Genomic DNA, 17,121 nt, shown 5'->3' with positions numbered 1-17,121 from the left:
CCTTTATACTGACTCGTGTTTTAGGTGTGTTTTATACATAAAGAACCGTGACATTGTATCTACATTGTACATGCCAAGATCAAGCCGGAAGCAGCGGAGGCCAACGAGAATGGCTCCTTCGGCTGCTTGCTCAACGACTGTACAACCTTGTTAATTAAGTGATCTTAAGTGGAAAAAAAATCAAGAGATAGATTCTTCATGAAGAGCCATGTTTCTTAATTATATTTATGATACAGGGTTCAAGGTTGTATTATATAGTCTCTTAGATGTCTCGGTTTTTTTAAGTATAAGAGACAGCTAAGAGATTGCATGGTACAACCTTAAACCTTTGAATCATAAATATAATTAAAAGACAATAAATATTTATGGAGAATCGTGTAGAAACAGACTATTCTCGAAATGTTCGTCTCTTGTATTGTTTTAATTAGGCCCTAGAGACCTCTCAAGAGATATCATCAATGCCTGAGTTGATTACCCTGTTATGCCAATGATTAGGTCATCTTTCACAGCACATCCTCTATTTCAAACTTTACTCTGTGAATAATCTTAACTACAATAACATATTCCCTATTTTATATTATCCACCAAAGACTATCTTAGACTATGTCTAACAATTCATCTGTATGATTATATAAAATACTGTTTTGCACTCTAAGTTTAAATATAATAAATATAACCGTATCAGGATGGGTAAGTGGACCAAGATAGCCTTAGGCTAACTGCAGCAGTGGACGCTGCCCCTCCCCCTCCCCTTGCATGCGGCGCGTAGGGGCACCCTATGGCCGCAGCGGTGCCCCCTACAGCGCCCCCTACGTGTCGGTCCTCTTCTCTCTCCCCCAGATCTAGCGTGTCACTGTTCATCACCCTAAACAATGTGTTGTGGATCCGCGAGTAATTGTTAGTAGATACAAAATTGATAGTTGGCATAGAAAATGATATTTTATAGTGGTAGTGGGATATAGGGAGAGTATTTAAGGGGGGCCGCTGGAGGAGATGAAAAAATAGGGGGGAATAGGGGAAAAAAGTGATATAGGGGTAAAAATTTAGAGATAACGGTTGCGGATAGCCTTAGAGAGCCTTAGAGCCAGAGGGGACAATGCACATGCGTCTCTCGTCGGAGGACAGGCGAAGTGGCGAAGACCCGCCTCGTGACTCGTGAGCCTGATCGAGCAAGTCGTCGTCGTCGAGATACACACCCCCAAACGTCTCTCGTCAAAGGTATGCTTTGTTTATAGAACATTTACTATTATTGCTTGTAAAATAGCGTACATATTTATGACAATCATCACATGCGGACAGGTAGCGGCGAATTGATCAGATCAACTTGAGCATGAGCAGAGCAGGTCGGCTGATTGACCATCCAACACCCGAAGCTGCCGCGCTCCCGAGCTCCATCAATCCAAATCCAACCACTAACCCACCATCCACGTCCACTAGTCTTCCCGCTAGGCCACTAGCCCACTAAACATGCAAATGCGGACGGTACGGTACTACATGTATGCAAGCCCGGCTGTCTGTCTAATCTAGCACTTGTCAGAAATGGCGAGCAACACCCTACGCTTCTTGCAGGCCATTGCACCGATAGTGTTGCTGGCGCGTCTAGCACAGGCGTCAGCTCAGCCTCAGCGGCAGCCATCGCAACTTCTTCCCCCGGGGGTCGCGAGGCCGGGCTGCCGCGACAGGTGCGGCAACATTACCATCCCCTACCCGTTCGGCATCGGCGCCGGGTGCTACCGCGAGGAATACGGCTTCGAACTCCTCTGCGACGACGCCCGCTCCCCGCCCCGCCTCACCATCAGCGGCGGCTACCAGCTCGCCAGCCTGTCCTTGTCAGCCGGCGAGGTCCGCATCTACCTCAACGCGACGCGCAAGTGCTACAACGTCACCACGGGTGCCTTCGTCGACCGCAACGACGACGCGAGTCTGGCCCTCGGCTCTGCCAGCCCCTACCGCGTCTCCCCGACCAAGACCCGCCTCGTCGCTACCGGTTGCCCCACCATCGGCTACTTCGTCGACGGCGCCGGATACTTCGTCAGCGGCTGCACGTCCGTGTGCCGGCCGGCGCAGTACGCCGTCGAGGGGCAGGGGCCGTGCACCGGCGTCGGGTGCTGCCAGAGCGCCATACCGTCCGACATCTACTACTACGAGCCCAACACGCTCAGCTTACAGCTGCAGGCGGGGAAGCTGGACCCCATCCTCGGTGCAAATGTCACCACGTGCCAGTACGTGTTCCTGGCGGACGCCGACTGGTTCAGCTACACCGACAGCGTGTTCTTCAACCGGACCGACGACTTCGCCGCGCCCGTCGTGTTTGACTGGGCCGTCCGGAACGTCGGCAACTGCAGCGCCGCGAAGCTGAACATGACGGACTACGCCTGCCGGAGCAGGGACAGCGAGTGCGTCCCCTCCAGCAACGGCGCCGGCTACCGGTGCAATTGCTCCCAGGGATACGAGGGAAACCCATACCTGGACGGTGGATGCAGAGGTAGGTAGTCCATTGATATGCACGTCCCATTTGCTATGCTGCCTGCCTGTTTGCCTTACCCAGTGATGAAACCAAACTGCATTTGCAAACGGATCAGACATCGATGAGTGCCTTCGCCCAGATGAGTACCAATGCTACGGAAACTGCACAAATCTGCCGGGACACTACATCTGCAAGTGCCGTCCGGGAACCGACGGGGATCCCCGCCAGCGGAACGGTTGCCGGCCCAAGGATAAGTTCACGCCAGCTCTCAAAGTGGTTACAGGTATAAATTACTCTGATTATGCTTGGGACTTTATTTTGTCCATTTCTTATCCGGGCGGGCACTGATGGTGTTCGTTCAGGGGTCAGCGTCGGGGTGTTCCTGTCAGTGTTCATGTGCTTCTGGCTCTACCTGGGGCTACAGAAGAGGAAGCTCATCAGAACGAAGCAGAGGTTCTTCGAGCAGAACGGGGGCGTCATCCTGCAGCAGCAGATGCGCTCCTACACCAGCGCCGGCGCCGGCCCAGGCGGGTTCAAGATATTCTCCGAGGAGGAGCTGGAGAAGGCGACCAACAGCTTCGCCGCCGACCGTGTCCTCGGCCGCGGCGGGCACGGCGTCGTCTACAGGGGCGTCCTCGAGGACAAGACGGTGGTGGCCATCAAGAGGTCCAAGATGATGGAGGAGGCCGAGACCAAGGAGTTCGCGAGGGAGATGCTCATCCTCTCCCAGATCAACCACAGGAACGTCGTCAAGCTGCTCGGCTGCTGCCTCGAGGTACAGGTGCCCATGCTGGTCTACGAGTTCGTCTCCAACGGCACCCTCTACCACTACATCCACGATAAGGACCGCAAGACCGACATCACCCTGGACACCCGGCTCCGGATCGCGGCAGAGTCAGCGGAGGCGCTCGCGTACATGCACTCGTCTGCCTCGCCGCCGATCCTCCACGGAGACGTCAAGACGGCCAACGTTCTGCTCGACGACAAGCTCACCGCAAAAGTTTCGGACTTCGGGGCGTCCAAGTTGGCACCCGCTGACGAGGCCGAGATTGCAACATTGGTGCAGGGGACTTGCGGGTACCTTGACCCTGAGTACCTCATGACATGCCAGCTAACTGACAAGAGCGATGTGTATAGCTTTGGTGTCGTCCTGCTGGAGCTTCTGACCGGGAAGAAGGCGCTCTACTTCGACGGGCCAGAGGAAGACAGGAGCCTAGTGTCATGCTTCATGACGGCGACCAAGGCTGGCCGGCATAAAGAGCTTCTCGACAGCCAAGTGAGGAACGAGATGAGAGCCGAGGTGCTTGAAGAAATTGCCCACCTCGTGATGCGATGCCTGAGCATGAGTGGAGAGGAACGCCCGACGATGAAGGAGGCGGCTGAGAGGCTGGAGAGGCTGAGGAGATACCAGCAGCACCCGTGGGCTCAGGATGGCAACCTGGAAGAGAGGCAGACCTTGCTTCCCATGGAACAACGGGACCTTCCTTCCATGTTCAGACAGCAAGATATCTTAGATCTTGAAGAGGGCAGTGCATATACTTACAGCTTGTAGGTAGCATTATTTGTGCCGTAATTTTAGCAAATTGATTCGAGTATGGCTTCTTTTCGACGAACCCTTAGCCATCCCATTCTTAATCTGCCGATCCCAATGCATGTCAAATAATCCTTGTGCCTGTAGTTTGTTTGTCAGTTGGCGTCGCATTGTTATAGGAGCTTTCTGTTAGCCATGCACAAAGGGAGAGCCTGGTCGTGCGATCGTGTGCGCAGTCCGCACGACCGGCGCGTCGCACGCTGTGACTGAGGTGAGTGGGATGGCACTCAACGATGAGAGGCATGGCGTGCAAATCAGGGTGATCGTGCCCCACATTTCTTTTTCCTTTCTTTAAGCGGTAAACTGTCAGGTTGTAAGCTCATGGTCTGTACACGTCTCTTTATATACAGAGTCAGAAAAGCTGTTGGTTGTTCACAACACCAAATCAGAGTGTGCCCACTTGTGTTCGTGTGTGTGCGTGAGTCTTTTCTGTGACCAGCAGGGTGAGCTCGCCGGCAACAGGAGGTTGCTTCTCCGGCGAGGTCTAACACGTGGCATCAGAGCCGAGGTTAGAGGAAGGTGACAATGTCCCTGCCGCCGGAGCGCTCCAGGACGCCGCAGTACCGGCGAGGGCGTTCACCGCCGCAACGGCCGCGGACTCGCGAGGTCGTCGTCGAGCGCGTTGTGGAGCGCGTCGTGGCGCCTGGAATGACCACTTATCCGACTCTCACGAAGACGAACTACAACGATTGGGCGTTACTGATGAAGGTGAAGATGCAAGCGCGCGGATTGTGGGAAGCTGTGGAGATCGGCGACGTCGACGACCATCACGATCAGATGGCGCTCGACGTCATCTGCAGCGCCGCGCCGCCAGAGATGGTCTCCACCTTGGCCGTCAAACCGACGGCAAAGGATGCCTGGGAAGCTCTGAAGACGCTGCGAATCAGCGACGAACGCGTGAGGAAGTCGACGGCACAGAGGCTACGTCGCGAGTACGAGATGCTCTCGTTCCGAGACAGCGAGTCGGTGGAGGCTTTCGCACTTCGGCTCACCGATGTCGTCGCGCAGCTCGCCATGCTGGGTGACCCGGAGGCTCCAGAGAAGGTGGTGGAGAAGTATCTTCGGATCGCGCGTTCAAGGTACAAGCAGCTAGTAATTTCTATCGAGACTCTACTGGATGTCTCGACCCTCACGGTGGAGGACATCACCGGCCGGCTGAAAGCGGCCAAGGATGCTGACGATGCACCACCAACTTCGACGGGGGGTAAACTGTACCTAACGGAGGAGCAGTGGGAGGCGCGGCGGAAGGAGCAGCAGAAGGGAGGAGACGGTGGCACGTCTAAATCCGGTGACCGGCAGCGGCATCCACGTCGCGGCGTGCCTGCGTTGAGCGGCAGAACAGGCACGGGACCCGGCCGCAAGCTAGGTCGTGACCAGTGCAGGAAGTGTGGGCAAACTGGCCACTGGGCTCGTCATTGCAAGGCAAGGCCCAAGCAGGAGGCGGCCCACATGGCCTAGGAGGAGGAGGCGCTCATGCTGTTGAGGGCCGCACCACTGCGTCGATCCCCGCCAGCCGGGTCCGCGCCTCCACCGCCGCCGGGAGGATCCGCGCCTCCACCTCTGCCCCCACCGGCCGGATCCGCGCCTCCTCCACTGCCCCCACCGGCCGGATCCGCGCCTCCACCACCGCCGGCGGGATCCGCCACTGCGCCACCATCGGTGTCTCCAACCCCGTCGCGCACCTCATCCCCGTCGAGCCCCTACTCTCCACCTCCGCATGATGAGGTCCTCGGCGCGCCCAGTGCAGTGGCAAGCTGTTCATCGCAGGAGGCCACGGCGTCAAGCTCTGATGGGCGGATCTAGCTACAGGAGGGAAAGGTGTTCGTGCAGCTCGGCGCGAAGGAGCAGCGGGACCCTAGGTCCTGGATCTGCGACATCGGGTGTCGGCGTTTTGAGACCGGGGGGTCCCTAAGCCGACGAGTGAGTGTGCTGCGTGCCCCAGCCCAGATGGGTCGAGCGCGTGGGCGAGCGCGAAGGGGGGAGAGGCGAGGTGGCCGGAGACGGGCGTGAGAGAGGTGGAAGTCCCGCGGCCTTCGTGTTCGTCCCGCGCCCAGGTCGGGTGCGCTTGCAGTAGGGGGGTTACAAGCGTCCACGCAGGTGAGGGAAGCGAGCGGCCCCAAGAGAGCGCCTGTCCCGTCCTCGGTCCCGCGCGGCCAACCTTCTCTGAGAAGGCCCTGGTCCTTCCTTTTATAGTCGTAAGGAGAGGATCCAGGTGTACAATGAGGGGTGTAGCAGAGTGCTACGTGTCTAGCGGAGGGAGAGCTAGCGCCCTAAGTACATGCCAATGTGGCAGCCGGAGAGATCTTGGCACCCTGCTGGCGTGATGTCGTGGCTGTCGGAGGAGCAACGGAGCTTAGCGGAAGGACAGCTGTCGGAGCGGTCGAGTCCTTGCTGACGTCCACCTGCTTCCGTAAGAGAGCTGAGGGCCGCCGCCGTCATGGAGCTTGGGAGGCGCCATCATTGCCTATCTGGCGGAGCTGGTCAGATGGGACACCGGTCTTGTTCTCTGCGGCCCGAGTCGGTTCAGGGTGGAGTGGTGATGGCGCTCCCTGTTGACGTGGCGGGCCCGCGCCCGAGGCCGGGCGACGTGGGGGCTCCTCCGAAGCTGGGGTAGTATCTGTCTTCCGTTGCCGAGGCCGAGTCCGAGCCCCTGGGTCGGGCGAGGCGGAAGTCGTTCGGCAGAGGCCAGGGCGGAGTCCGAGCCCTGGGGTCGGGCGAGGCGGAGTTCGTCGTCTTCCGGGGCCGAGCCCGAGTCCGAGCCCTGGGGTCGGGCGGAGCGGAGTTCGCCGTCTTCCGGGTCTTAGCCCGAGTCCGAGCCCTGGGGTCGGGCGGAGCGGAGTTCACCGTCTTCCGGGTCTTAGCCCGAGTCCGAGCCCTGGGGTCGGGCGGAGCGGAGTTTGCCGTCTTCCGGGTCTTAGCCCGAGTCCGAGCCCTGGGGTCGGGCGGAGCGGAGTTCGCCGTCTTCCGGGTCTTAGCCCGAGTCCGAGCCCTGGGGTCGGGCGGAGCGGAGTTCGCCGTCTTCCGGGTCTTAGCCCGAGTCCGAGCCCTGGGGTCGGGCGGAGCGGAGTTCCCTATGGCGCCCCTGGCGAGGCCTGACTGCCTGTCGGACTCACTCTGTCGAGTGGCACCGCAGTCGGAGTGGCGCAGGCGGCGCTGTCCTTCTGTCAGACCGGTCAGTGGAGCAGCGGAGTGACGGCGGTCACTTCGGCTCTGCCGGGGGGCATGCGTCAGGATAGAGGTGTCAGGCCACCTTTGCGTTAAATGCCCCTGCAACTCGGTCGGTCGGTGCGGCGATTTAATCAGGGTTGCTTCTTAGCGAAGCCAAGGCCTCGGGCGAGCCGGAGATGCGTCCGCCGTTAAAAGGGGGGCCTCGGGCGAGACGGAAGTCCCTCGAGGTCGGCTGCCCGAGGCCGAGGCTAGGCTCGGGTGAAGCGTGATCGAGTCACTCGTATGGACTGATCCCTGACTTAATCGCACCCATCAGGCCTTTGCAGCTTCATGCTGATGGGGGTTACCAGCTGAGAATTAGGCGTCTTGAGGGTACCCCTAATTATGGTCCCCGACAGTAGCCCCCGAGCCTCGAAGGGAGTGTTAGCACTCGCTTGGAGGCTTTCGTCGCACTTTTTTGCAAGAGGACCAGCCTTCCTCGGTTGCATTTCATTCCGGTGGGTGCGCGCGAGCGCACCCGCCGGGTGTAGCCCCCGAGGCCTCGGAGGAGTGGTTTCACTCCTTCGAGGTCTTAATGCCTTGCGTAACGCTTCGGCTGGTCTGGTCGTTCCCTCATGCGAACTGGCCGTAGCCCGGGTGCACGGTCGGGGCCCAAGCTCTCGGGCTGGTATGTTGACGCTGTCAACGGTTCGGCCGGAGCCGGGTTTGCGAGAGCAGCCCCCGAGCCTCCGCACAGGGCGAGAGGACGATCAGGGACAGACTCGACTTTTTGCATACGCCCCTACGTCTCCTTTCCGCAAGGAGGAGGGGGGAGTGCGCCATGTTACCCTCGATGGGCACCGAACATGGTGTCTCCGGTGAGCTGCAAGCGGGTAATCCGAGTGGACGTCCGTGCCCCGTTCGTTGGGGGTCGGCTAGGGGCCCAGAGGCACGCCCAAAAGTACCTGCGGGTGATCTGCCGGACCCGGTCCCCTGGCGACGGGGTCCGAGGGCTCGATGCCTCCCTCCGATGGGATTCCGTTACAAGATCGCTCCCACTGGTCTCGGAAATGTCCTAGGGTACCTCGGGAGCGCAGCCCGAGCCTCGGTTATGTATCGAACATACCCCTGGTCATCCCTCGCTCGGCGTCTGAGGCGACTGTGAACCCTTCGGGGGCCAGCCTTCGAACCTCTGATCAGTAATGGGCGCGGAGCCCGAGTAGCCTGAGGCGGCCATGGAGCCCTTCGGGGGGCCGGCCTTCGAACCCCTGACCAGTAGTGGGTGTCGGGCCCACACGATCTGAGGCGACTGTTGAACCCTTCGGAGGGCCAGCCTTCGAACCTCTGATCAGTAGGGGGGCTCGGAGCCCGGTTTCTTCACAGGGAAGGATCCTTTTCGGGGTATCCCCCTTTCCCGGTCCCTGTTGCAAGAGATAGAGAAAGAGGAAAAAAGGGGAAAGGATACGAAATCGAACGACGTGGCGTACCTTTTTTGGCGCGGTTATTACGGCGAAGGCGAAGCGTCGTCCGCTTCTCCTGCCAGAGGCGCCGCCTGTCCCGCCGCGGAGTTAATGCAACGGGGCGAGTGGTTGAAGGGGCGGCCGTTGCGCGTGCGCGAGCCGTTCGAGGAACGGATCACGGGCGCACCGTCTTCACGCCGTGGGAGGAGGCTCTCTTGCTGTCCCTGGATGGGACGTGAGCCTGGCTGACGACGTGACTGCTGCTCCCGTTCGCCTGCCACCGTCATTACTGCCGGCCCACTTTCGGCCGCATTGACCGTCGCGCCAGGCTGGCGCCGCTGGGTCGTGCGCTGGGTCGCCTCGAGTCGCGGCATAGGCTCCGCAACCGAAGAGGTGCGACGGTGGCACAAGTGGTGGCGCGGCTGCTTGCATGCAGCAACTGGCGCGCTGGTTGCGTGACGCGTGGGCCTGGGCCTCCAGGCTGGCGTGTCAGAAGTCGGAGAAGCGCGTCCACCTGGCGCGGTTGCATGCCGCCTGCATGGCTGCCCGCCCCTTCCGCCCGTTGGTCTGGGCAAAAGTGGGGGGTCACTTGTAACCGCTGGGCGGTTGTGCGCACCACGCGCGGCGGTTTGGCTTCTTCTGCTCAGAGCCGGTCTGCATGACACGCGGGACCCAGCCCCCGAGTCGTAGGGGTGGGCCTTGGAGCGTGTTGGAGAAGACTCAGCCCGCGGCGTTTGGGGGCGCACGTAGGGAGAGTTGCCTTTAAAAGGAGGGCGACCCCTTTCGTAAGGCAACCATGTCTTCTTCCTCCCTCATGCGTCGTGTCTTTCCATCTTCCAAGCCCCCGGATGGGGGGTACCCACCGTCTTTCCGCCTCCTCGTTGGAGGAACACAACTCCGTGGGAGTTGGTACCTTTCAGCCATCGTTCGACTTCAAGGATTTTCATCACGTAGCCCGATCGCACCCCTCGACCGGTGGTCACCTGAGATGGCGACCTCCGGCCTGATGGTGGGGGAAAGCGAGCCGGGCTGCGGCCTCTGCCCCTCCCTCAGCCTCAAGGATTTTCATCACCAAGGCTGGGGAGGGGAGAGTGCCGAGTTGGGGTCGGCCCCCGCGCGTGCGACGGCCCGCTCCTTCACTCAGTGATGGGGGGAGGAGCAGGTGTCGCCCGTGGCACTGGCAGCTGCAGCGTGCCCGGTCTTCAGACGCGAGTGGCTTCGGAGCCGCTCGCGGCGCCGGCGTCCGCCACGGCAGCTGGAAGAGGTTCTTCCGCCGGCGCGATAGCCGGGGCCGGCCACGGGCTGACCTCCAACTCTACGGCCTTCTGCCCGTCCTTGCCTCACGAGTTTTGGCACGGGCGGGGGCCTCCTGGCAGCGGCATCCGCCCTGAGGTCAGCGTTGCCGCTGTTCGGCCCCCCGGAGCAGAAGTCGTCGTCGTCGCCGCTGCTGGAGCAGGTGACGGCGCGCCGTTCGTCGGCCTTCCGTTGCTCCGCAGGCCTTCCCCCTCAGAGTGGGGTTGTTCGTATCTGCGGAGGGGGAACCGGAGTTCCGTTTGTAATGGCATTTCGATTGCCAGGGTTTTGGTTCATTGTGGCTGTCGAGGCCTGAACATGTATGTAATTTCGGCACGGAGCCGTGTTTTTTCCTCATTTTCGAGCACTAAGTCTCGCCTGTTTATTATCTGTACCGCTTCACCAAGCATGAGTCGCCCCGTGTCAAGGTGACGAGTGAGGTATCCGTATCCCGGAGGCGTAGAAATCCCTCGGCTCGATCGGCCTTGTTGTCTGAGGCTCCTCCAGCTTAGTTAAAGAGACCCCTCGGCCGCTCTTCGATGAGCCAAGGCCGGGGGTAGCGATATCAGTACGAATAGAGGCGGAGTTGGCTCGAAAATGGGAACCCGGTTGGTCGGAACCTAGCCGGGTTGTCCGTCAGCGGATCCGACGCCGGAGTCGATCAGCCGAGGCCTTGGGTCGGGTTAGCGCCCTTGGAAGATGGTTGGCCGAGGCCCCGGGGGTAGCCGGCCGAGCCGCCTGCTCGGGCCAGATTCCCGGAGAAGTCCTCGGATCGCGTCGCCGTCCGAGGCTGGGTCGGACCTTGCTGAAGACGTCGTCGACGCCGAGGGTGCTACGGCCCCCTTCAGCGTGAAGACCTGAGCCTGCAGGATCAGATCGTCTTGTAGCGTGTGCCTTCCGCGGCCGCTGAGGCCAGAAAACACACCCTCGCTGCGCTTGCAAAGCTGCGTCTCTTTTCCCCTTATTCCGAGCCTCTGGACTTTCCGTCGGTAACAGGGATGTTTGTGCGGGTGAGAGCTGCTTCTCGCGGAAGGTGATGAGTGAGGTATCCGTATCCCGGGGGCGTAGGAGTCCCTCGGCTCGGTCGGCCTTGCCGCTTACGCGTACCTTCACCCGTCCATGAGGCCCTGTCTCCGACTTAGTCGAGGAAGCTTGAAGGACCACTTTGGCAGAAGAGCTTCCGAACGTGAAGACTTGTCCGGTCCACGGAGTCGCTTTATCCGAACGCGAGTTACTTATCGCAGAAGGTGATGAGTGAGGTATCCGTATCCCGGAGGCGTAGGAGTCCCTCGGCTCGGTCAGCCTTGGCTGCTTACGTGTACTCCGTCGTTTCCAGGATCCGCTTTTCGAAGTAGTCAAAAAGCACGGAAGAAATTCTGCTGAAAAGAGATCTTTTTTCGAGGGGAAAAATTCGACGCAGAGGGGGTCTCCCCCCTTTTAGCCCCCGAGGGAGGGTCGGGCTTTGCCGAGGCGAGGCCGACCCTTCCTTGATGACTAAACTTTTGCGTGGGTGCGAGGTATATGAACAACTTGAAAACATCTTAAGGGTAGAAGCGACGTAGCTGTTTGATGTTCCAAGCGTTGCCGTAGACCTCGCCTTGAGTGTTGGCCAGCTTGTATGTTCCGGGCTTCAGGACTTGGGCGATGACGAAAGGCCTCTCCCAGGGGGGCGTGAGCTTGTGCCTCCCTCGGGCGTCCTGCCGCAGCCGAAGCGTCAGATCGCCCACCTGGAGGTCTCGGGACCGGACCCCTCGGGCGTGGTAGCGTCGCAGGGACTGCTGGTACCGCGCCGAGTGTAGTAAGGCCTTGTCCCGAGCCTCCTCCAGCTGGTCCAGTGAGTCTTCTCGGCTAGCTTGGTTGCTTTGTTCGTTGTAGGCCCTCGCCCTCGGGGAGCCGTATTCCAGGTCAGTGGGCAAGATGGCCTCGACCCCATAGACCAGGAAGAACGGCGTGAAACCCGTGGCTCGGCTTGGCGTTGTCCTCAGGCTCCAGACCACCGAGGGGAGTTCCTTCATCCATCGCTTGCCGAACTTGTTGAGGCCGTTGTAGATCCGGGGCTTGAGCCCTTGTAGAATCATGCCGTTGGCACGCTCTACTTGCCCATTCGTCATGGGATGAGCCACGGCAGCCCAGTCCACCCGGATGTGGTGGTCTTCGCAGAAATCCAAGAATTTTTTGCCGGTGAACTGGGTACCGTTGTCGGTGATGATGGAGTTTGGGACCCCGAAGCGATGGATGATGTTGGTGAAAAACACCACCGCCTGCTCGGACCTGATGCTGTTCAGGGGTCGGACCTCGATCCACTTGGAGAATTTGTCGATGGCGACCAGCAGGTGCGTGTAGCCCCCGGGCGCCTTCTGCAAGGGACCGACGAGGTCCAGACCCCATACAGCAAAGGGCCAGGTGATGGGTATCGTCTGCAGAGCCTGAGCGGGCAGGTGGGTCTGCTTCGCATAGAATTGGCACCCTTCGCAGGTGCGGACAATTCTAGTGGCGTCAGCCACCGCCGTTGGCCAGTAGAAGCCTTGCCGGAAAGCATTCCCGACAAGAGCTCGGGGTGCTGCATGATGGCCGCAAGCCCCCGAGTGTATTTCTTGCAGGAGTTCCTGACCTTCGGCGATGGAGATGCATCGCTGGAGGACGCCTGAGGGGCTGCGGCGGTATAGCTCCTCCTCATCGCCCAGTAAGACGAACGACTTGGCGCGTCGCGCTATCCGCCGAGCCTCGGCTTGGTCGAGGGGTAGCTCTCCTCGGCGGAGATATTGCAGGTACGGGGCCTGCCAATCTTGATCAGGCGTGGCCCCGCTCTGCCCTTCCTCGACGTTCAGTGCCTCGCCCTCGAGGGCCGAGGGTGCCTCGGGCTCGGGAGCGTCGTCGATCTTGACAAAGGGTTGATGCAGATCCCGGGAGAAGACGTCTAGGGGACCGTCGTTCGCCCCGAGGCTATTTTAGCCAGCTCGTCTGCAGTCTCGTTGTAGCGACGAGCGATGTGGTTGAGCTCGAGCCCGAAGAACTTGTCTTCCAGGCGCCGAACCTCATCGCAGTAGGCCTCCATTTTCGGGTCGAGGCAGTGGGAGTTCTTCATGACTTGGTCGATGACGAGCTGCGAGTCACCGCGGGCGTCGAGGCGTCTGACCCCTAGCTCGATGGCGATCCGCAACCCGTTGACCAGAGCTTCGTACTCGGCCACATTGTTGGATGCCGGGAAATGGAGGTGTAGCACGTAGCGTAGGTGCTTTCCGAGGGGCGAGATGAAGAGCAGACCCGCGCCGGCTCCCGTCTTCATCAGCGACCCGTCGAAAAACATGGTCCAGAGCTCCGGTTGGATCGGAGCTGTTGGCAGCTGGGTGTCGACCCATTCGGCCACGAAGTCTGCCAACACCTGGGACTTGATGGCCTTCCGAGGGGCGAACGAGATCGTTTCGCCCATGATTTCCACCGCCCACTTTGCGATCCTGCCCGAGGCCTCTCGGCACTGGATGATCTCCCCCAGGGGGAAGGATGACACCACAGTTACCGGATGAGACTCGAAGTAGTGTCGTAACTTCCGTCTTGTTAGGATCACAGCATACAGCAGCTTCTGAACTTGTGGGTAGCGGATCTTGGTCTCGGACAGTACTTCGCTGACGAAGTAAACTGGCCTCTGAACGGGCAATGCATGCCCTTCCTCTTGCCTCTCGACCACAATCGCGGCGCTAACCACTTGAGTGGTTGCGGCGACGTAGACCAAGAGGGCTTCTCCATCAGCTGGGGGCACCAAGACAGGCGCCTTCGTAAGGAGCGCCTTCAGGTTCCCGAAGGCTTCCTCGGCCTCAGGGGTCCAAGCGAAACACTCGGCCTTCCTTAAGAGGCGGTACAGAGGCAGACCTCTTTCGCCGAGGCGTGAGATGAAGCGGCTCAGGGCCGCAAGACATCCCATGACTCTTTGTACGCCTTTTAAGTCCTTGATGGGTCCCATGCTGGTGATGGCTGCGATCTTCTCCGGGTTGGCTTCGATGCCACGCTCGGAGACGATGAACCCCAGGAGCATGCCTCGGGGCACCCTGAAGACACACTTCTCAGGATTAAGCTTGACTCCTTTCGCCATGAGACATCGGAATGTCACTTCAAGGTCGGAGAGGAGGTCGGAAGCCTTCCTTGTCTTGACTACGATGTCATCGACGTAGGCCTCGACTGTGCGACCGATGTGTTCGCCGAACACATGGTTCATGCACCGCTGGTACGTCGCGCCCGCATTCCTCAAACCGAACGGCATGGTGACATAGCAGTACATGTCGAACGGCGTGATGAAAGAAGTCGCGAGCTGGTCGGACTCTTTCATCCGGATTTGGTGATACCCTGAGTAGGCATCGAGGAAGGACAGGGTTTCGCACCCAGCAGTGGAATCCACGATTTGATCGATGCGAGGCAGAGGGTAGGGAACCTTCGGACATGCTTTGTTGAGACCAGTGTAGTCTACACACATCCGCCATTTCCCCCCTTTCTTCCTCACAAGCACAGGGTTGGCAAGCCATTCGGGATGGAATACCTCTTTGATGAACCCCGCTGCCATCAGCTTGTGGATCTCTTCGCCAATCACTCTGCGCTTCTCCTCGTCGAATCGGCGCAGAGGCTGCCTGACGGGTCGGGCTCCGGCCCGAATATCCAGCGAGTGCTCGACGACATCCCTCGGTATGCCGGGCATGTCCGAGGGACTCCACGCAAAGACGTCGGCGTTTGCGCGGAGAAAGTCGACGAGCACTGCTTCCTATTTGGGGTCGAGCCCGGAACCGATCCGGATCTGCTTGGAGGCGTCGCCACTGGGGTCGAGTGGGACAGCCTTAACCGTCTCCGCTGGCTCGAAGTTGCCGGCATGGCGCTTCACATCTGGCACCTCTTTGGAGAGGTTCTCCAGGTCGGCGATGAGGGCCTCGGACTCGGCGAGGGCCTCGGCGTACTCCACGCACTCCACGTCGCATTCGAATGCGTGTTTGTACGTGGGGCCGATGGTGATGACCCCGTTGGGGCCCGGCATCTTCAGCTTCAGGTAGGTGTAGTTGGGGACGGCCATGAACTTCGCGTAGCATGGCCTTCCCAGTACCGCGTGGTAGGTTCCTCGGAACCCGACCACCTCGAACGTCAAAGTCTCCCTTCGGAAGTTGGAGGGTGTTCCGAAGCAGACGGGGAGGTCGAGTTGTCCGAGGGGCTGGACGCGCTTCCCAGGGATGATCCCGTGGAAGGGCGCAGCGCCTGCTCGGACGGAGGACAGATCGATGCGCAGGAGCTTGAGGGTTTCGGCGTAGATGATGTTGAGGCAGCTGCCCCCATCCATCAGGACCTTGGTGAGCCTGACGTTGCCGATGACGGGGTCGACGACGAGCGGGTATTTCCCCGGGCTCGGCACGTGGTCGGGGTGGTCAGCCTGGTCGAAGGTGATGGGCTTGTCGGACCAGTCTAGGTAGACTGGCGCCGCCACCTTCACCGAGCAGACCTCCCGGCGCTCTTGCTTGCGATGCCGAGCCGAGGCATTCGCCGCATGCCCACCGTAGATCATGAAGCAGTCGCGGACCTCGGGGTATTCTCCTGCTTGGTGATCTTCCTTCTTGTCGTCTTCGTGGGCCCTACCACCCTCCGCGGGTGGCCCGGCCCTGTGGAAGTGGCGCCGAAGCGTGACGCACTCCTCGAGAGTGTGCTTGACGGGCCCCTGATGATAGGGGCACGGCTCCTTGAGCATCTTGTCGAAGAGGTTTGCACCTCCGGGGAGCTTCCGAGGGTTCTTGTACTCGGCGGCGGCGACAAGGTCCGCGTCGGCGGCGTCGCGTTTCGATTGCGACTTCTTCTTGCCCTTCTTCTTGGCGCCGCGCGGAGTAGACGCCTCGGGAGCCTCTTCCGATGGGCGGCCCTGGGGCTGCTTGTCCTTTCGGAAGATAGCCTCGACCGCCTCCTGGCCAGAGGCGAACTTGGTGGCGATGTCCATCAGCTCGCTCGCCCTGGTGGGGGTCTTGCGACCCAACTTACTCACCAGGTCGCGGCAGGTGGTGCCGGCGAGGAACGCGCCGATGACATCCGAGTCGGTGATGTTGGGCAGCTCGGTGCGCTGCTTCGAGAATCGCCGGATGTAGTCCCGGAGCGACTCTCCCGGCTGCTGCCGGCAGCTTCGAAGGTCCCAGGAATTCCCAGGGCGCACGTATGTGCCCTGGAAATTGTCGGCGAAGGCTTGGACCAAGTCGTCCCAGCTGGAGATCTGCCCCGGAGGCAGGTGCTCCAACCAGGCGCGAGCAGTGTCGGAGAGGAACAGGGGGAGGTTTCGGATGATGAGGTTGTCGTCGTCCGTTCCACCCAGTTGGCAGGCCAGGCGGTAGTCCGCAAGCCACAGTTCCGGTCTCGTTTCCCCCGAGTACTTCGTGATAGTAGTCGGGGGTCGGAACCGGGTCGGGAACGGCGCCCGCCGGATGGCCCGACTGAAGGCCTGCGGACCGGGTGGTTCGGGCGAGGGACTCCGATCCTCCCCGCTGTCGTAGCGCCCCCCACGTCTGGGGTGGTAGCCTCGGCGCACCCTTTCGTCGAGGTGGGACTGACGGTCGCGTCGATGGTGCTCGTTGCCGAGGTGGCCCGGGGCAGCAGGCGCGGTGTTACGCGTGCGCCCGGTGTAGACCGAGGCTTCCCGCATGAATCGGGAAGTCGCGGCATGAGGTTCCGAGGGGTATCCCTGCCTTCGGGAGGCAGTGCTCTCGGCCCGTCGGGCCGCAGCGCCTTCCAGGAGACTCTTGAGCTCTCCCTGGATTCGCCGACCCTCGGTAGTTGATGGCTCCGGCATCGCGCGGAGGAGCATTGCTGCGGCTGCCAGGTTCTGGCCGACCCCGCTGGATGCGGGTGGCGGCCTGACCCTGACATCGTTGGCGACGCGGTGCTGGAGACCTTGGGGCAGGTGACGTATTTCTCCGGCCGGGGGTTGGCCCGCCCATACCTGTCCGACGTCCCGACGGATCGGCTCAAGCACTCCTGTTCCCTCGTCGAGCCTGGCCTGCGCCCCGCGGACTTGCTCGAGTTGTGGGTCGTAACCCCCCGCCGGAACGGGGACCACAGCTAGCTCCCGCGGGATGTCGGCGCGAGGCGCCGGCCTAGGAAGATCACCGTCCTCCGGCATGCCGAGATGGTTGCCTTCGGAGGGATCCCCTAGCTCG

At 60.6% G+C, this 17,121-nt stretch overlaps 1 protein-coding gene across 1 annotated transcript; it reads left to right on the top strand.

The window, feature by feature from the left end:
- The first annotated feature begins 1,469 nt into the window (after positions 1-1,469).
- On the top strand, positions 1,470-4,078 carry LOC100384815 (putative WAK family receptor-like protein kinase). The gene is made up of 3 exons (NM_001177257.1): positions 1,470-2,485; positions 2,583-2,750; positions 2,830-4,078. Exons 1-3 carry the CDS (start codon positions 1,540-1,542, stop codon positions 4,017-4,019), a joined length of 2,304 nt encoding a protein of 767 aa, NP_001170728.1. The 5' UTR covers positions 1,470-1,539; the 3' UTR covers positions 4,020-4,078.
- The last annotated feature ends 13,043 nt before the right edge of the window (positions 4,079-17,121 follow it).

Source organism: Zea mays, chromosome 5 (assembly GCF_902167145.1).
Source record: "Zea mays cultivar B73 chromosome 5, Zm-B73-REFERENCE-NAM-5.0, whole genome shotgun sequence".
Taxonomy (NCBI): Eukaryota; Viridiplantae; Streptophyta; class Magnoliopsida; order Poales; family Poaceae; genus Zea; species Zea mays.
This window is presented reverse-complemented; position numbering and strand designations above follow the sequence as displayed.

Coding starts and splice junctions, on each gene's coding strand:
- LOC100384815 (NM_001177257.1), top strand. CDS start 1,540: ATGGCGAGCAACACCCTACGCTTCTTGCAGGCCATTGCACCGATAGTG. Junction 2,486..2,582: donor CCTGGACGGTGGATGCAGAG/GTAGGTAGTCCA, acceptor CAAACGGATCAG/ACATCGATGAGTGCCTTCGC. Junction 2,751..2,829: donor AGCTCTCAAAGTGGTTACAG/GTATAAATTACT, acceptor GTGTTCGTTCAG/GGGTCAGCGTCGGGGTGTTC.